At 40.7% G+C, this 18,643-nt stretch overlaps 1 protein-coding gene across 1 annotated transcript in view; it reads left to right on the forward strand.

Annotated features, from left to right (window-relative positions):
* Window positions 1–3,279: 3,279 nt before the first annotated feature.
* The window catches only part of oca2 (oculocutaneous albinism II), an 83,527-nt gene continuing 68,163 nt past the window's right edge, over window positions 3,280–18,643 (forward strand). The window contains exons 1-11 of the mRNA XM_085347762.1: window positions 3,280–3,509; window positions 6,638–6,739; window positions 9,463–9,660; window positions 9,895–9,952; window positions 10,491–10,563; window positions 10,776–10,933; window positions 11,022–11,104; window positions 12,579–12,732; window positions 16,945–17,016; window positions 17,559–17,624; window positions 18,122–18,178. Coding sequence (XP_085203888.1) covers window positions 3,280–3,509; window positions 6,638–6,739; window positions 9,463–9,660; window positions 9,895–9,952; window positions 10,491–10,563; window positions 10,776–10,933; window positions 11,022–11,104; window positions 12,579–12,732; window positions 16,945–17,016; window positions 17,559–17,624; window positions 18,122–18,178 — 1,251 coding nt within the window. The remainder of the gene's footprint in view (window positions 3,510–6,637; window positions 6,740–9,462; window positions 9,661–9,894; window positions 9,953–10,490; window positions 10,564–10,775; window positions 10,934–11,021; window positions 11,105–12,578; window positions 12,733–16,944; window positions 17,017–17,558; window positions 17,625–18,121; window positions 18,179–18,643) is intronic.

Genomic DNA, 18,643 nt, shown 5'->3' on the forward strand with positions numbered 1-18,643 from the left:
CACTGCCAGGGCATAGGTGCCAATTGTCTGTATCTTTCCCATTCACTTCAGGTCTTGCCTGACCCTCTGTAGGTACAGTGGGGCAAAAAAGTATTTAGTCAGCCACCGATTGTGCAAGTTCACCCACTTAAAATGATGACAGAGGTCAGTAATTTGCACCAGAGGTACACTTCAACTGTGAGAGACAGAATGTGAAAAAAAAATCCATGAATCCACATGGTAGGATTTGTAAAGAATTTATACGTAAATTAGGGAGGAAAATAAGTATTTGGTCACCTGAAACAAGGAAAATCTCTGGCTCTCACAGACCTGTAACGTCTTCTGTAAGAAGCTTTTCTGTCCCCCACTCGTTACCTGTATGAATGGCACCTGTTTGAACTCATCATCTGTATAAAAGACACCTGTCCACAGCCTCAAACAGTCAGACTCCAAACTCCGCCATGGCCAAGACCAAAGAGCTTTCGAAGGACACCAGGAAAAGTATTGTAGACCTGCACCAGACTGGGAAGAGTGAATCTACAATAGGCAAGCAGCTTGGTGTGAAAAAATCAACTGTGGGAGCAATCATCAGAAAATGGAAGACATACAAGACCACTGATAATCTCCCTCGATCTGGGGCTCCACGCAAGATCTCATCCCGTGGGGTCAAAATGATCATGAGAACGGTGAGCAAAGATCCCAGAACCACACGGGGGGACCTGGTGAATGACCTGCAGAGAGCTGGGACCAAAGTAACAAAGGTCACCATCAGTAACACACTACAACGGCAGGGAATCAAATCCCGCAGTGCCAGACGTGTTCCGCTGCTGAAGCCAGTGCATGTCCAGGCCCGTCTGAAGTTTGCCAGAGAGCACATGGATGATACAGCCGAGGATTGGGAGAATGTCATGTGGTCAGATGAAACCAAAGTAGAACTTTTTGGTATAAACTCAACTCGTCGTGTTTGGAGGAAGAAGAATACTGAGTTGCATCCCAAGAACACCATACCTACTGTGAAGCATGGGGGTGGAAACATCATGCTATGGGGCTGTTTTTCTGCCAAGGGGACAGGACGACTGATCCGTGTTAAGGACAGAATGAATGGGGCCATGTATCGTGAGATTTTGAGCCAAAACCTCCTTCCATCAGTGAGAACTTTGAAGATGAAACGAGGCTGGGTCTTCCAACATGACAATGATCCAAAACACACCGCCCGGGCAACAAAGGAGTGGCTCCGTAAGAAGCATTTGAAAGTCCTGGAGTGGCCTAGCCAGTCTCCAGACCTCAACCCCATAGAAAATCTGTGGCGGGAGTTGAAAGTCCGTGTTGCTCGGCGACAGCCCCAAAACATCACTGCTCTCGAGAAGATCTGCATGGAGGAATGGGCCAAAATACCAGCTACTGTGTGTGCAAACCTGGTAAAGACCTATAGTAAACGTTTGACCTCTGTTATTGCCAACAAAGGTTATGTTACAAAGTATTGAGTTGTATTTTTGTTATTGACCAAATACTTATTTTCCACCCTGATTTACGAATAAATTCTTTACAAATCCTACCATGTGGATTCATGGATTTTTTTTTTCACATTCTGTCTCTCACAGTTGAAGTGTACCTCTGGTGCAAATTACTGACCTCTGTCATCATTTTAAGTGGGAGAACTTGCACAATCGGTGGCTGACTAAATACTTTTTTGCCCCACTGTATTTAGTGGTTGTGGCTTTCCTAATGGCCTCTTCATGGCTCCCGTTTGCCTGTGGGGTTCCTAGGTACTTGTACCTGTCCTCAACTTTTGCCTTCTGGTAGTCCAATCCCCTCTGTTCTGACTACCTTCCCTCTCTTTGTTACCGTCCGACTATACTTCTCTAGTCCAAATTTAGAATGAGGAAAATTGTTACAGGAATGATCACAATCAAAAATAATAAAAATGTCGCAGAGATGCACAGACTCCTTTGGCTTTTCCCCCTAAAAAACAAACAAACAACTTAAATGAATATTTAGTTCTGTTATAGAAATATTTGTTGATTCTATGATGCAACTGGTCAATGCAGATCAGTATGAAATAGTGTTTGGGTGGCAGGACTGTGGTGTAGTCTTTCCTTGAAAGTGGTGTTATAGCAGGAAAAGTCACATGTGACTTCCTGTAGACTTTGATGTGAGAAATAATCTCCTTAAACTCATGAAGCCTTTGTACGGATGAAGACCGTGTCTGCTGTGTTGTTCTATCATGAAAACCACTGAATGTCCATCATAGAGAATATCAGACTCTGGCATGAAGCAGTTCTGAGGATCTCTGCTGGTCCCTTCACTCACAGAGGAAACTCAGCAATGGAAATGTAACCGTCTGGGTATGCAAAGCTGCGATGTAATACTTCGTCACATGAATGCAAAGTATAATTTAGAGATTTAACCACAATCACTGCTGGGATTTTATAGCTGCTGTTCAACAACAAAAGCATGGATCACATCACCACTTCTTCATTAAATCAGTGATGACACCAGTGTATTCTCTCTTCACTCTTTAAAACCTTTAAGCACTTTTAGCTCATCGTTTCCTTCAGAAAGTGCATTCTGGGTAAAAATTCAAAGGAGCATATCAACACGTGGGATCGGTGGCTGCTCAGCACGAGTTATTGTGCTGCTTTAATATTGCTTTAAAATTGAGGAGCAATGTTGGTGTTCATGGCCTTCATTATGTTTGGACACATCCCAATTTTAGGCCCTAAAAACATTTGTCAAAGTCCTTGAAGGGCCTGGATCACCACTTATTGTTTCACTGCACTATTTCTAATGTCCAGGAGGGGGCGACTCCTCTGGTTGCAAGAAGAATTTGTCGCCAGTATGCACCCCTCATATCCCCAGAGCACAGTAAACTCCTTCTTGCTGCGTTTATGGTCTCAGTCACAGGTTCCAAACCTTACTGAATAAAACATGGTGTTGATTTTGTGAAATTATGGCCCCATTAGAGCTAAAAATGCACATAAAGCAGGGGATACCTTAGGATTGGCCTAACTTAAGACTGACACTGCATTTTTTACAGTTTCACTGTTGGACAGACTCCATGGTTTTGACACCTGGTTTTAAAAAGCTAAGGCGGCAACAGTGAAAACTCTCTGCTCCAAAAACATCAATGCTGTATCATTATATGTCAATAAACAAAAAGAAGTGCTGTGAGACACCATGAGGAGTTGCTCTTTTATATACACAGTCTGTGAGTGAACAGCAATCGGTGACTTTTTTGTGTAAGTCACAGCATCTTAAAGAAGGATAAAGCCACTGTTTTCCCCCTGCAGCAGTCTCACCATGTATCTGGAGAACAAAACCAGCCTGGAGATTGAAATGTCTCAGACGGCATCCCAAGGCCACCAGAGCAGGAGCAGCCTCAGGTCACCGAAGGCGGTGGCAGGGAACTTCGGGGAACTATGTCTGCTGGAGGGCATCTCGGAGAGGCTAGACACCCAGAAGCTGCAGCAGTCTGCAGGACAATGCGTCATCCACACTGAGGGCTTCGTCCCCATTCGACAAGAGGACGGGTAACTACTGTGTTCTCATGATCATTCATGAATTACATCCACCATTGGAGGGGAAAGATACTGTAGGGCAGGGATGGGCAACTCCAGGTATCAAGGGCCGGTGTCTTGCAGGTTTTTAGAGCGCACCCTGGGTCAACACACCTGAATCAAATGATCAGTTCATTATCAGGCAGCTGGAGAACTTCAAGACATGTTGAGGAGGTAATTTAGCCATTTAAATCAGCTGTGTTGGATCAGGGACACATCTAAAACCTGCAGGACACTGGCTCTTGTGACCTGGAGTTCCCTACCTCTGCTGTAGGGGGTCTAGCTGGGGGTCCTTCCCTAGACTGAAGTTCTAGGTGAGAAAGAGGGAGTGAAAGAAAGCTGCTCAAGGCTTTTTGATTAAAGGTTAAGATAAGTTTTGTAACATGGAGCTTTACAGCACAGAATAATAAGGTATAATTCTACTTGGCCACAGTTACGGTTCTTTGCAGAATGAATTTAATCCATTTAAATTTGTGTTCTCTCCAATAGTCTTCTGTTTACAACAAGCAAACAATCAAAAGCTGAAACAGGTTTTCAGTTAGAAAAACCAACAAGATATTTTAGAACAAAAAACAAGAAAAAGACCAGGCGAAGGAAACAAACCAAGAATCCAAAGCCAGGGAACATTGAACACACTGAGCACAAACAGAAGGTGACAAGGCCAAAAGGAAAGCCTGTACATGAGACAGGAAGCTTTTGAAACCAGTGAGATATGACCCTGCTTTCTCCCTCAGCTCAAGTGAGTGTTTTGGCATCTTTCAGCTTTCAGTTTTGGTTGTGACACATCTTTACTTTAACTTTGGTTCATTCTCATTACTTTCATCAGCTGTTTCTCAGGTTAAGACTGTTGTGTTTTTAAGCAGAAGCCCTCATTCTCTCTTACTGGATTATCTGAAATAAACACATAACAAAAATTTAAACCACACATGCAGAAACATATTACACATGCTCTGCTGGCCAAAACCTCTCATGGATGCATGAATATACATGTATAAGGCCTGATTTTCCTCGTGAGTCATGTCCATTCACACGGACAGAGACATACGTGTGTGTGTCGGTGGGTAGCTAAAATAGCCGGGGTGGGGTGGGGTTAATCTCAAACCTGTGGCTGTGGTGGTATTGGGATTAAAGTGAGGTATTTTTCTGCTTCATTAACCAAATTAAAGTTGTAAATGATAAAAAGTGGAACACGGGGCAGGCATGGTAACAGAAACCTAAAGACCAGAACATACAAATACTACACAAAGCAAAAGAACCAAAGCCAGAAATATAAACTACACTTTAGAATATTAAATAAACCAGAATCCAAAGAGTCAAAAAGTCCAAAACCACAACAACAATGGGTCAAAGACTCAGGACCATGACAGTAGGTGCTCAATAAAATAAGTGGTGCTCTCCAGCAGAGGGCAGCTTTCTCTCTGAGCTTTTTGAGGTTTGAACATCTGTCATGTGACAGATCGGGCCACATGACTTAATGGTTACGAAGCTAACTATAGTTAGCTATAGTTTTAGTATTAACAGTTATACAGACATAAGAAGACGATGGTGAGCTGAGCTATTTTTTATTAAATAAAGGACTAATAATAAAAAAAAACTAGACAGACTTTTTTTCCCACTACACATACACAAGGTTGTAGGACAACACCCAAGTAGAAACAATGAAGGAATTAGAGGAAATACAAAGATTTCCTGGAGGCAGGAAAATCAACTGACAAAATAAAACAGGAAAAAACAAAAGGGAGACTAAAACAAGGAAATATGACAGACCGTGGGAACATAAAGGGATGCTCATTTAGAGGACAAGTGTTCTGAATTCTTGACCTGAAAAATGTGCGCAGTGAAAAAAAAGAAAATGTGAAGAGGAACTGTTAACCTGCAAGCTTACTGATGTTTCACATCATAGATAATCCCCTATTTTGAAACATCTTATGACCAAAATTTACAGAAAATATTTAACTCAAGAGGAAAGTGTTTACAGAGGTCAGAGGTCAAAAATTTATTTTCCCATAAACTTCTACAGGATCAAAATCTGCTCTCACCCCCTAGTGACCTTCTGATAGAATACAGGTTTAAGCCACTTCCAAAGAGAAGGTAAAACAATAGTTTAGACAAAGTTGAAAAAACAGACACTGTTTTTGCAGGAAATTCAAATGGTAGAAGTTTCTCAAGTGAAAATTAAGTCTAGTATCATCAGTGAGTTGGTCACGATGGCTGTTGGTTGTAGGTGTTCCAAACAGACCAACTATTTTTTGCTTAATATCCTTTAAATACTCCGCAGTGAAGGGAAATGTTTCTGCTAAGTCACATCTACTAGACAGGATCAGAGTGGAAATATGGAAAAAAGGGAGGTGAAAACATTTGTAGACATGCAGTAAATCTCTTTATGGGTGTATAAAAGTATCAGAGGGATTAATGGGGCGGACTTGCCAGATGTAATCTTGTCCTTTATCCACTAAACTTGCCACATTCATTACTTCAAAACACCTTCACAAAACTGTCTGTGAGGAGTTCAATGATGCCCACTAACTCAATAACAACAAATACAGGAGGTATATTTTATAACTGGAGAATTCTCTCTCAGTACAATAGAAATTTAATAGAAATGTCACAAAAAAGACGCCCGACTTCTTGAGCCTTATAATAATACAGTAATCAATGCCCATTACATTGTAAAAAAATATTGTTATATAAAAGAAAAGAACTTGATTCTGTCACAGACTGGTTTAATCACCTAAAACTTTTGGCAAGCAAAGGTTAAAATACCTGAAGATTATAGGATTAGCTGTGGGGGACTTTACATTTTCAAAGGTTTACGTCAGTTTGGACACATTATAACAGCCGTCACCTCATAGGTTCCCTGAAACAGTGGATTACAGGTTTTTTTTTTTAAACTTGACCACTGATGCTGCACTTTCAGCATGTGATAATATGATAGATGAAAACAAATATAGTGTGTATGCGTGGCTGTTGATTATAAGAGGTTACTGGATGCAGCAGCAGGGTGATAAAGCCTTTCAATGGATCATATTTCAGAAACGCTTTGTTTGGTTACTTTCTAACCCCTTTTTTAAAAAACTAATTGTATTCTGTTGCATTTGTAGTTTCAGGAAAAATTTCAGTGCTGTCAACATCCTCAGAGGAAAAACTAACTCAGCCAACCTCACAGAGAGGTCGCCTCTGCTGCGATTCTCTCAAGATGACAGGTGAGTCTTTCCTCAGGCTTTTCATGGGCATATTGCTCTAAACCCTAAGATGCTCAAAATGAAACAAAAATAATAATTACACGTGGGATTAGGTAAAAAAGATAAATAATCAGTTTATTTAGTTGATTCTTATAAAACCTCCACCGTATTTAGCTACTTAGCAATTGTTAGCAAGCAGTTCTTAGCTGTTACAGTGCATGAGTCATAAACTGGATATAAGTTTATAACAAAACAGGGTCATCCTGATTGTGGAGTCTCGCTGTGTGAGTCTTAGCTGCTGTCAGGCTTTTATTTTAAGCCAGAAGTGATGATATTTGGACAAACAGGCACAGTTCAGTTCAGCTGTCATGTAGAATGAAACTATTTTTAAAGGAATTTTAAGATGGGAGTGTGCGGGCACTGGCTCAGCTTTGGAGCCAGCCTCTAGTGGACAGAACTGGAACTGCAGGTTGTTGGGCTTCATTGACTTTTTAGGTTGATGCTTCATAGTTTATGTACACACACACACACACACACACACACACACACGCAGACGTATACAAACATGCAGTGTGAAGCCAGCATTTTCATTTGAGCTTAACAAAAGTGCAAATTTACTCTGCTAGTTTTGAGCTTGGGTTATCAGTCAGCATCAGAGTGAAGACAATATGATCAGAGTTACTTATGCAGTATTTCTAAGGAGGCTTCTCAGACAACATACAACCAGCCAGCAACTTAATGTATTAGAAATTTCAAGTTTTATGCTACATTGACATGCTCAGTATTTTTAATACTGCAAAAGTTAATATATATTTTTAATACTGAGCAGCTAATTGAGATATTAGAACCTCACTTATAATAATTTTGTTCCATCTACTACTGACCTGTACAACGGTCATATCAGAATCTATCATTTGTGACACTGCTTTCTACAAACAGTTACACAGATGTGGACATGCAGCCCATTTTGTGACAGATGATGTCAGCCAGGAGTCACGATTAACTTTTGCAGATGATATTGTGATCTGTTGTGAGAAAAGGAAGCAGCTGGAAGAGAGCCTGTAGAGGTGGATACTTTGGTGAGAAGAGGATTAAAGTCAGTAGAAGCAAGACAGAATATATGTGTGTGAATGCGAGGGAGACAGGTGTAACAGGAGGGAGGAAGAGAGGAAGACCACAGGGAAGATTAATGGATGTAGTGATGGAGGACATGCAGTGGAGGATGCTGGAATACGGTGAGGTGGAGGCAGATGATCTGCTGTAGCTTCAAGAAAAATAAGCTTTAGTAATCAAAAAACACACTTAAATGACTAATAAGTTAAAAAAAAATTTATAAACATGTTTTTTGTAATGTCTTATTATATGTTATCTGGAAATTGTCATTGTTAAACTCCAAGGTTTTTACAGAAGCAGTTTTATAATCGGGAATATTTTTCCTTAAAAGGGGACTGTGTGTGTGTGTGTGTGTGAGTGAATGTGCATTCATATCATTGTGGGGACCAAAAATTGGAAGTTTACTATACTTGTGGTGGTAGGACTCATCTCCGGGAATGACGAGAGGGCCTACCGAAGCGAGGTGGACGGATTAGCAAAGTGGTGTGTGGCAAACCACCTCTCCATGAATATCAGCAAAACAAAGGAGATGGTGATTGATTTTAGGAGACAGAGAGGCGAGAAAACTCACACCCCAATTCAGATCAATGGAAACCCTGTGGAGAAAGTCTCTAATTTTAAATACCTCGGTGTTTATATCAACGAGGACCTTAATTGGAACACACATACGGACTTCCTCATCAACAAAGGCAGACAGCGCCTCTATCATCTGAGGCGTTTAAAGAGGTTTAAGATCTCCAAGAACATCCAGAGGAGATTCTACACCGGGGTCATTGAGAGCATCCTGTGTAATAACATCACGGTGTGGTATGGGAACTGCACAGTACAGCAACAGAAAGCCCTGCAGAGGGTCGTGCGCACAGCTGAACGCACTATGGGAACATCTTTACCAACACTGCAGGACATCTACGCTGAAAGGTGCAGATCCCGGGCCATCAGGATCACTAACGACTCCAGCCATCCCGCTTACAAACTGTTCAGGCCACTGAGGTCAGGGAAACGCCTCTGTAGCCTGAAAACAAGAACTGAAAGGTTCAGGAGGAGTTTTTACCCACAAACAGTGAGACTCCTCAATCAAAACACAAATCGGACAACATGATGGACAATTCCATACATAGTATATAATTTTCCTTTGAGTTTTATCCTTATTTTTATTTGTATTTTATCATATACATCTGTATTTATGTAAATACGTACACTTTAGCTCTTAACTATTACAGCGTAATATTTTGCACGATATTATACATTTTTATACTTTTATATAGATATTTTTTATTATAAGTTTAGTAAGATGCACAGTCGGGGGGGGGGAGTACTTTTTAGCCGGAAAAAACATTTCACTGTGTGTTGTACTAGTTATAACTACATGTGACAAATAAATAAAGAATTGAATTGAAGAATTGAATACTTGTGGGGACCATTAGTGGTTGTATTAAATGAAATGACTCATCCTACAAGTGTGTTGTACTGCCCTTCTTACAGGGTTGTACAACAGACTTATGGGATGATGGGAGAAACATTTTTTTATTTTAGACCTCTGCGATCTGCAGCTGCTGAGTGTTGTGTTTATTTTTTTATATTGAGGTGTAGTGATTGATGAGGGGCTGAGACTGTGATTATTCATTTTCCAGCATAACCTACATGACCCTACATGACCCCAGCTTTGTTGGAGGGGAGGAGCCCTGGAACAACGGCTCCCTGGACGTGGAGAGGCGGTACCGGCTGGGCAGCGAGGTCACCAGCCTGTCGCTATCGCACTCCAGCTCCTCGGAGAAGTACGACCCTCTGGACAACCTCAACCTCAGCTTCAGGTTCACAAGCAATGTGAAGTGAGTCCCAACTTCTTTTCTCCATTTGATCCCTCAGTGTGATGCCATTATTCCTCAGAGAAACAGATAAAAGTGCTTAAGGAAAAGTAGGGCCAGTGGAAAAAGATAATTATTATCATGTTACAGATTAATCTTGAAACCGTTTTATGGGGCCTGAGCCTCTTGGTTTAAAACCAATAGTATCACACCAAGCTCATTCAATTTAACTCACTATCCACTTTTTGGTCTTTCCAGATGCTGCTTCAAAGTCTCCAAAACTGCCACCATCTTTGCATTTGTTGTTCTCTGCAGTGTAAGTATATATGTCCCCGTAGAACAGACACCACCGCATAATAAAATGGAAAGTATAACATGGTAAAAACCTAATTACTACAAAAAAAGCTGTTTGGTATTACTGAAATCACTGAAAGTTAATGATAGCTAGGTCAGCTGCTTTCCTCTGTTTTTTAATACTAACCTTAGCTAATCACCTCTTGGTCTGTTTACTCTTCACTGGATTAAATCAAATAAAACACCACATTTTAGACCATTTTCATAAAAACTGCATTCACTGAATCTGTGTAGTGCATCTTTGTGGTGGTAGGGTGTGGTTTGTGGCTCAGCTATAGGAGGGAGAGGTGTGGCAGGATGACTGGCTGGTAGTGGATGCAGGGGGGAAGCGGAGCTGTCTGCAGAGACAGTGCAGCTCCAGCCATGCAGAGCATCAGAGCTGTTTTCAGTTGTAAACACTGTAAATAAAGCACAGTGTGTCGTCACTAAAATTACCTGCTATGATCCTGTTTAAAATATGTTCTTTATAAAATATATCGATGACTTTATTCTGGTTCCAGCTGTTCTTCAGCATGTATCCTGATCGAGACAACCCCTGGAGGATGCTGGCAGTCTCTCCCACAGAGAGTTTCTGTATCCTTTCCAGTGACTTACCGTAGACATGCCCTACTAGTTCTGAGATCACAGCAAAGAGGAGAGGGCTGGAAAATGAAGCAGGGTTGTTTTACATCGAGTATGAGCCATGCTAACACACTCTAGGTGTGGATTTAATGCCCCCGTTCATTTCAAATGCACAAAACATTCAATGTGTCTGGATTTTTCTCTTGACCGCCCACGTCTCACAGCAATGAATGTGACTGATTTTCGGGACAATGCTTTACTGAAGCTACAGGTGGCCGGGCCTTTTGCAGGGGGGATGATAGATTTGACCACTCAGGAGTACATCCTCATTCAGGTAGAGCAGACCGAGCAGCCAGGACAGCGGCGGAGGAGGACTCAGCAGGTGAGAGCAGCCTCGAGCTCCAACTTCCTCGCAGTATTATTACACTAATGAGATTCTGCCTCATTTATATTGTGCTGTTTGTAAACAGGTGACTCATAATTGGACCATCCCTCTACATGCAGAAAGAAGCGACCAGATAGTGGAAACAAAAACCTTTGAGATGCTCAACAGGTACTCAGAATACTGTGACAGTGTATTGATATGACCGCCTCGGTTTTAATGGTCACATGGGCCTAAAAGTAGTTCTGGTTATCACTGGGGTTGTTTATGTGATATACAAAAACAACAAAACCAATAATAATTTTAAAGCTAACCTTTCTGACTTTCAAAGCAGTGTAGTTTGCACGCTTTCTACCACCTTTACTGTCATATTTCTGACTCTTTGTGTGTGCATTTATCATTTAGAGTGTGTAACATTTATCCCAGTTAGAAGCCACTGGTGTCAGAGACATGCACAATATATCCAGCGAGCAAGTCTGCTGGTTCAAGAGAGCAACTCTTTACTCTCTGTTCTGGTTTTTTTTAAAGTCACTTTCTTTGACTTTTTTTTTTTTTTTTGCTTGATAAGCCTGGACATGTTTTCGACTTGATCTACGTTCCTTTGGTCAGGAGCTCTGCAGATACAAATGGCTGAGATGAGTTTCTGGGAGAGTTTGAAGTAGAACTGCTGCTCCTTCACTTTAAAAGGAGCCAGCTTGAGCATCTGATTAGATCCCTCCTGGGTGTCTGAGCTCTGAGGCTTCTGGGGCTCAAACACTGAACAAATCTCTGTAGGATGGCCTTCTTTCATCTTATCAATATCACTGAAATTACAAACATCCTGTCTCAGAGGGATGCTGAAAAAGTATTTCGCGCATTTGTTATCTCTATGCTGGACTGATGTAATTCTTTATTATCAGCTTTAAGAAGCTCCTTGTGGTTCCTACAGTTTCTAAAAATAGAAATGGAGGCAGAGCCTAGAGGTTTCAGGCCCTTCTTTGGAACCCAGCTTGGATTCAGGAGACAGACATCCTCTCTTCTTTAAGATTAGGCTTAAAACTTTCCTTTTTGATAAAGGTCATATATTTATGGCTGAACCATCCCTTAGTTTTGCTGCAATAGGCTCAGGCTGGTGGGAGACTTCCCATGATGCACTGAGACCTTTTTCACTGCTGCGCCTTGTCGTCATTAACTTCTCTCTTCTGCAGCTCGAGTTTTGTGCTGTTTGTGGTCCCTCTTTTCCTCTTCTATTCCTCCTCACTCCCCCCAGTTATGGCAGATGGCTGCACCTCTCTGGGCCTGGTTCTGCTGGAGGTCTCTTCCTGTTGAAAGGGAATTCTGCATAGCGTGTTGTCCTTTTGTCTCTTTATAAAGACTTTACTGAATGTGATGTACTATAATGATTGGTGTTGTGAATTAATCCCACAGAAATAAATGTAAATGAAAAACAATTAATTGAATAAAATGTGTTTGATAGGTGGCATTGATTTTGAAAGCGCTATGATACCCACCGAAAAGGAGCAAATTAAACAATATAACTTGACTTAAGGTGTTTCTGGTGTTTTGTCTTTGCTGATAGATTTCTGACAGACGGTCGTAATTCCAGCAAAAGCAATGAAAGATGATCATTCCCACCATTCTTGTTGCCATTTCATTTCTTGCACAGTGATCCCATCGCCATCACAATTCAGGCGTTCCTGCAGGATAACGAGGTGGTGCCGCTATCCATGACCCACCAGCCGCTTTACGTCAGCATGGAGACACAGGTGGCCATCGCTGGAATCATCCTAGCTGGGGTCTATGTTCTCATCATCTTTGAGGTAAATAGCCTGTGGTGCTCACGCTCTTCTACGGGTGATGAACGAGCTTGTTTTCGGTGTCTGTGGAAGAGTTTGAAATGTGAAACGCACAGTTCAGCGCGGCCCGCGAACAACAACGACACACTCACACAAGAACACTGGACCGCATGTGTGATATTATGCTACGAGCACAAAGTAAACAGAAGTATGCTCATTGAGTCAGAATGAGGACCGGGAAACTGAATCTCCAGAGCTGCGTTTAGTTCAGACATCATTTTTTAATCCGAGAATTAAAAACATTTCACTGTCAGAGAAAAAGAAAACAGGTGGGATTTATAAAATTGATTATGGCTGAATTCCATTCAGCTGCTCCACTTTCAGGCTCCTGGTATTGTTCATGCTGGCTCACTGTCACACTCCTATGGCCTGCAGGGACACTTGAAATAGAGCAGAGCAATCGTTAACGGTATAAGCAGCACCTGTGCTTTTCCTACTCTGCCAAGTCATGGAAAAAAAAAGAGCCTCACCGGTATCTCATTGCCACACAGGTGTTTTTATTTTGCCTGATTAGACTTCTTCTGCCAGTGAGCATGTGCAGTCTGTGCCTCAGTGGCAGCGCCGCCCCACTTGTGTTAACTTTATTAGATTCGATGCACCTGTCAGAGCGGGACAATTGACTAAACTTTGCCCTCCTCAGTTAATGGTGCTGAAGTGTGTCTATGATTGCACATAGTACTGGACTGGGATTTGGCAACACTGAATGATGACCGCTCCCAACACAATTAAATCAGACAGATGACAGCAGCCAAACAGAAATGGGGAGCTATGTTATTAGTTTTTAAAAAAAGCTACTTCTGTGTCATTACTATAAAATGACTGTGTTCCTCATATTATATGTTGTATTTTCCAATAAGAATTCACTTAACTAAAAGATGAACTCTGTTCACATGGGTCTGTGGACACCACAGACTGTGCTGAACTTAAAGAAAGTCATTTATTGATTGATTGCAAAACAGAGCCCAATGAGGAAAACCTGATAACATACTGAGGAGAATCACTAGACCAAGGAGAACAGATGCTCTGACAAAGGGGGAGGCAGCAACTGTAAATTTACACACAGTATGGCAGTAGAGGAAGTGGAAACAGGTGGGGAGAACGAGAGACAGCTGAACTAAATCACAGAAGAGGAGACAAAAGCAAAGCACAAGGAACGCTGAAGCTCAAAATAAAGCAGGAAGTGAAATAAGCTCATAGAGCTCCCCCTAAAGGTCAAGGGCTATACTAAAACTTCGATGTTTTACAATGTTTATATCGCAGCATGCTAACATGCAACCTTTGACCTATGAGCTTTAAGCATTACATAATAAAGTCATATATATTTTATTATCTTTACCCATATGATTGGAACAGAATTGGCTGAAATCTTCAGCTGTTAAAACGTGACATTTTCAGATATCCAGTGTGTGATTTTGCAATATTTTGTAGTCATTGTGACATCAAAGGGCATTGGATTGAAAAAACTAAGTGGTGGTTTCTTGAATTTTTTTCCAAGGTTAACTTTGACCTTGGGTGCTAATAATGAAGGTCAAATGCTCGTACTGAATTTCAAATTTGGTGTGACCTTGACCTGATTTTTGCCAAAATTAAATCAGCTCAAGCTGTTATTGATATCTACCATCACACAAAATTTGAGCAGGATATCTTGGAAACTGTAGACCATAGACTGCTAACAAACAAACAAACAGAACAGATTGCATGCTTCCCTCCTTCAGCGGGAGAGTGAACATTAGATTTGACACAGATGCATTAAACTCTAAAACAAGAGCGGATTAAATGCACTAAGTGGAAAAATACATAAAACAATACAAACACTTAGAAAACCAAGAGTATTTAGATAAACAAAACTCCCAAAACACTGTAAATTGACTCAAGACCTTGATATGATATGACCAGCAGTGCATCATGTCTTGTTTTGGTTGAGCTTTTTAACATCCACGCAACCAAGTCCTTTTGCAACCAGAGCACTTGCCCCCTGCTGGACACTAAGAAGAATGCATGTTTCAGGCAGCAGTCAGATACTTTTCTGATCTGCATCATTAATGGATGATTAATATATGACTTATATAATCAGATGAGTATCAATCTCTGAAACCGCTATCACTTTGAGGAGGTTCTTGGTTTGTGGCTTTAGATATGAGTTTTACTTCCACTCAGCGTTTGCTTGTTTAAATCAGACAGACTCCTCTGTCTGAGAGCATGTGAACTCACTAAACTGTACCGACGGGGTCGCTGGGACATGAAAGTCAAGCGCAGGCCTTGAGAGATGACAGCGCAGTTTTACTCTGCACGCTCGCTCATGCGTCGCTTGTGTAACTGACAGATCCTCTCACAGAAGCTGTAATTCAAAGACAGAGGGATCGTCTCAGAAAGAGATGAGCATGCAGTGCACGAGCGCTCAGACATCAGGATGCTGTCTGACTTCGGCGCTGTCAGGTCTCCATTTGCTAATGTCTCACTCCTCCACAGAATTATGCTTTTAGTCTCTAGTCTGATAACTTGACGCAGCCTCCGAATGAGTGAGTGCATATGCAGTCTCTCACATTTAGGGTATTCTGAATGCTGAGCTCAAACAAAGGGATTTGTCAGTGTTGGTAATTGGGCACCAGTTTGTGATTTTTTTTTTAATGGGCATTTCAGTGAAATGTTCCAAAAGATCTGAAGTAAAGAACTGTGATGTAATTTTTATTTTGTCAGTTTTGAGACAGGCTGAGGCTGAAGAAAGTTTCGCTGCTTTTGTTCCACTTTACTCATTATTTAAGCAGAAGTATTAAGACAAATAGATTATAAATGTCTACAGAGCGTCTGAGCTATTATTCATTGTGAGTGAAAAGACCCAGTTTAGTGCTGAGCAGTTCACAAAGGTCGGTAATGCATTAAAGACACTGCGACTGTGATGCTGTTGTTTTTAACTGACAGCAGAATCTTATTTTTACCAATAAAATTAGATTCAGATCTGTCAATAAAAACATGGTAACTAAAGGAAATAAAATAGACTAAAGAAAGCCTCTTACGCTGTGCAAGAAACACACAGAGTGGCATAAAATGTTGTAAAAATGTTAAGCACATTTAAATTCACATTAATTTATGCAATTAAAGCTTAAAAATCAAGAGTAATTCAGATGTCAAAATGTCTTTTTTGACTTTTAAAAACATTCATTCATTTCTTTTTGTGCCTAGAGTCAAATGTTGATGGTTTTGCAACACGAATGCACTTTTACTGTGTCAGTAAAATATTTCTGATTTACTCTAAAAAAAAGCAGCGTTTTCATCGTTAAACAGTTTGCTTTCTATATTCATTATATACACAGTAGTTGTTCTACATAATAAATAATTCACACAAATGTTACTGTTAAATCCCAAAATAACAAGCGTCTCTCCTTTGAACACAACATGAAATGTTAAAGGATCATCTGTGCTCATCACGCACTCATTTTAAGATGCATTATATTTTTGCATGTGTGGTAATGAGCGCCTCTGAATAGCACTGTGGACTTTGATAGATGAAAATGACAGAACATCATAGATCTTATGGATCACGAGACTTTCTTGACTCCTCGTCCCAGTCGCTGCAGCTGTCATTCACGCAGGTGCTTTCTCTTATATATAATAGTCCTCAGAATAATATCAGTAATGCTAGCAGCAGAAAACCTCACAGAAGACCTCCTCTGTAACAATAAATCAAACAGAACACACAAGAATAACAGATGTAAATAATTATCAGTGTTTGCCTGCCTATTTGTGATTGTTTGGAGCGCTAATACTGTTTTCTGCCCTTTTCCCTCAAATTAAACAATTAAAATGAAGAAGTATTTTATTTACCAACAAAACAAACTAATTTGTATTTAAAATGTCCTAAAAAACAGTGTTTTTTTCACATTAGGATTATTATTTTCATTAGTCAAAGCCACAGGAGGATGGTGATGCAGATGGACAAAAGAGCCAGGCATGTGACTCCTACTGTATAACAATAAACGTTTTCAAGAAATGGCTGCAGAATTTTTTTTTCAAACCATTCCTTCCTCCAGAGATGCCTCACAGATCAGTCGAGAGATGACTGAGACGGCATCAGAACGAACAGGAATGTTACACTGCTTAAAAATATTTACAGAGTTAATGTGAAGGTGAGTGCTCGTTTGTTTAGAAGTGAGTGTGGTAAATGTTTTGTCCTTTCAGATTGTGCACCGCACCCTGGCTGCCATGCTGGGATCTTTGGCAGCCTTAGCTGCTCTGTCTATCATCGGGAATGTAAGTCTCTCTCGTTATTTGATTTTACTGATTTTTTAGGGATGCAGTGGTACATTCAGAACATATTATGAACGCTTTAACATATGATTCATGTATTTGAGTTATGGTTGAACAGTTATTCAGGCGTAAGTACGTTTTGTGCCACACAATACAGACAAAACCAGTGGAAACTGCAGGATTAATTTCTGAAATGTCATGATTAATTTCAAAGTTTGTCATTCATTAACATCTATGTGTTTCCAAATTTAGTCACTGGCCCAAGTTTGAGAGTAGTGGACATTTTCACCTCAGCGGGACGCTTTGGGAACAGAGCAGTCATTCGTGGTCCTAGTTCCACCTGTGCTTTTGTCTGCTTCGGCAAATGAAGCAGGAACTGGGCCAGCGAGGAGTTATAGCAGCATCCAGACACAGCCGTACCCAAAAGTTTAACGCTGTTAACGAGTCTGATCATCATTTATTAAGCTTGTCCTTTTGTTTTTTCCCCTTCAGATCCAGAAATTCTTGATAAATCTGTGTAATTACATTCTTTGTCTCTCCCACAGAGACCCAGCCTTGTTACAGTGGTGGAGTGGATCGACTATGAGACGCTGGCTCTTCTGTTTGGCATGGTGATTAACTCCTCACATGTTCACTGACTCAACAAATCTCAGAGCATTAAAAAAAGAGCTCTCTGACTCTCTCAACTGCACTCTGCGCCCTTTCTATCAGTCTTCTGAATGTCTGACAGCGAAATACATTTCTATGGAGGCGAGTGAAACGAACAACAAAAAAAATCCAGTCTCCATGGAAACAAACATGTCCTAAATATGTCAGTTATGGTATAAAATTATGAAGAGGGAGTTTGAGACATTTCTGGAATCCATTTAAAAGCAGTTTCAAATCCTCGAACTTACCTGTAAAAACATTTTTGAACTCATCGCGATGATAATAAGGAAGGTAATAAAGAGACACGAGTATTAATGAACCCTGGAACTCAGGCACATATTTCATTCTGACCATCTCATCCAAGATAAACAGCATCTTATTATCTTAGGGGGCCGTTTCTGAAATCTCACAGGGAGATATAATCTTACTTAAAGGAAAATTCTTCTTTTCAACAACACAGATGGTGCTGGTGGCCATTTTCTCAGAGACTGGCTTCTTCGATTACTGTGCAGTGAAGGTAAGTTGATTTATGATAATAATAATGATAATATTAATAATTGATGTTGATGAGAAAATTAGAAAAAGTCTGAATGAGAAAGCTTCTCTCTAAAAGAGAAGATGGCAGCAGGGTTAAGGTTTGCAAAGCTGAATCTGAACAAACCTCACGACTCCTGGAACAATGTTCTTTGAACAGAGGAGACCAAAGTGGAGAAGTTTGTCCACAATGTGCAGCAGCATGTTTGGAGAAAACCAAACAGCGCATACCAACTGTCAGCACCGTGGTGGAGGGGTAATGATTTGGGCACCCTGCAGTCATTGAATTAATCGTGGACTTCTTTGTAAACCAAAGTATTCTAAAGTCAAATAAGAGGCCATCTCTGTACTACAGCTAAAGCTTGGCCCAAACCAAGTCATGAAACAGGACATTGATCTCAAGCACAGGAGCAAACGTACAACAGAATGGACCCCGATCTGAAAGAAA

This window comes from Diplotaxodon limnothrissa, linkage group LG23 (genome assembly GCF_057381915.1).
Source record: "Diplotaxodon limnothrissa isolate DT_005_m linkage group LG23, D_limnothrissa_male_GT1.1, whole genome shotgun sequence".
NCBI lineage: Eukaryota > Metazoa > Chordata > Actinopteri > Cichliformes > Cichlidae > Diplotaxodon > Diplotaxodon limnothrissa.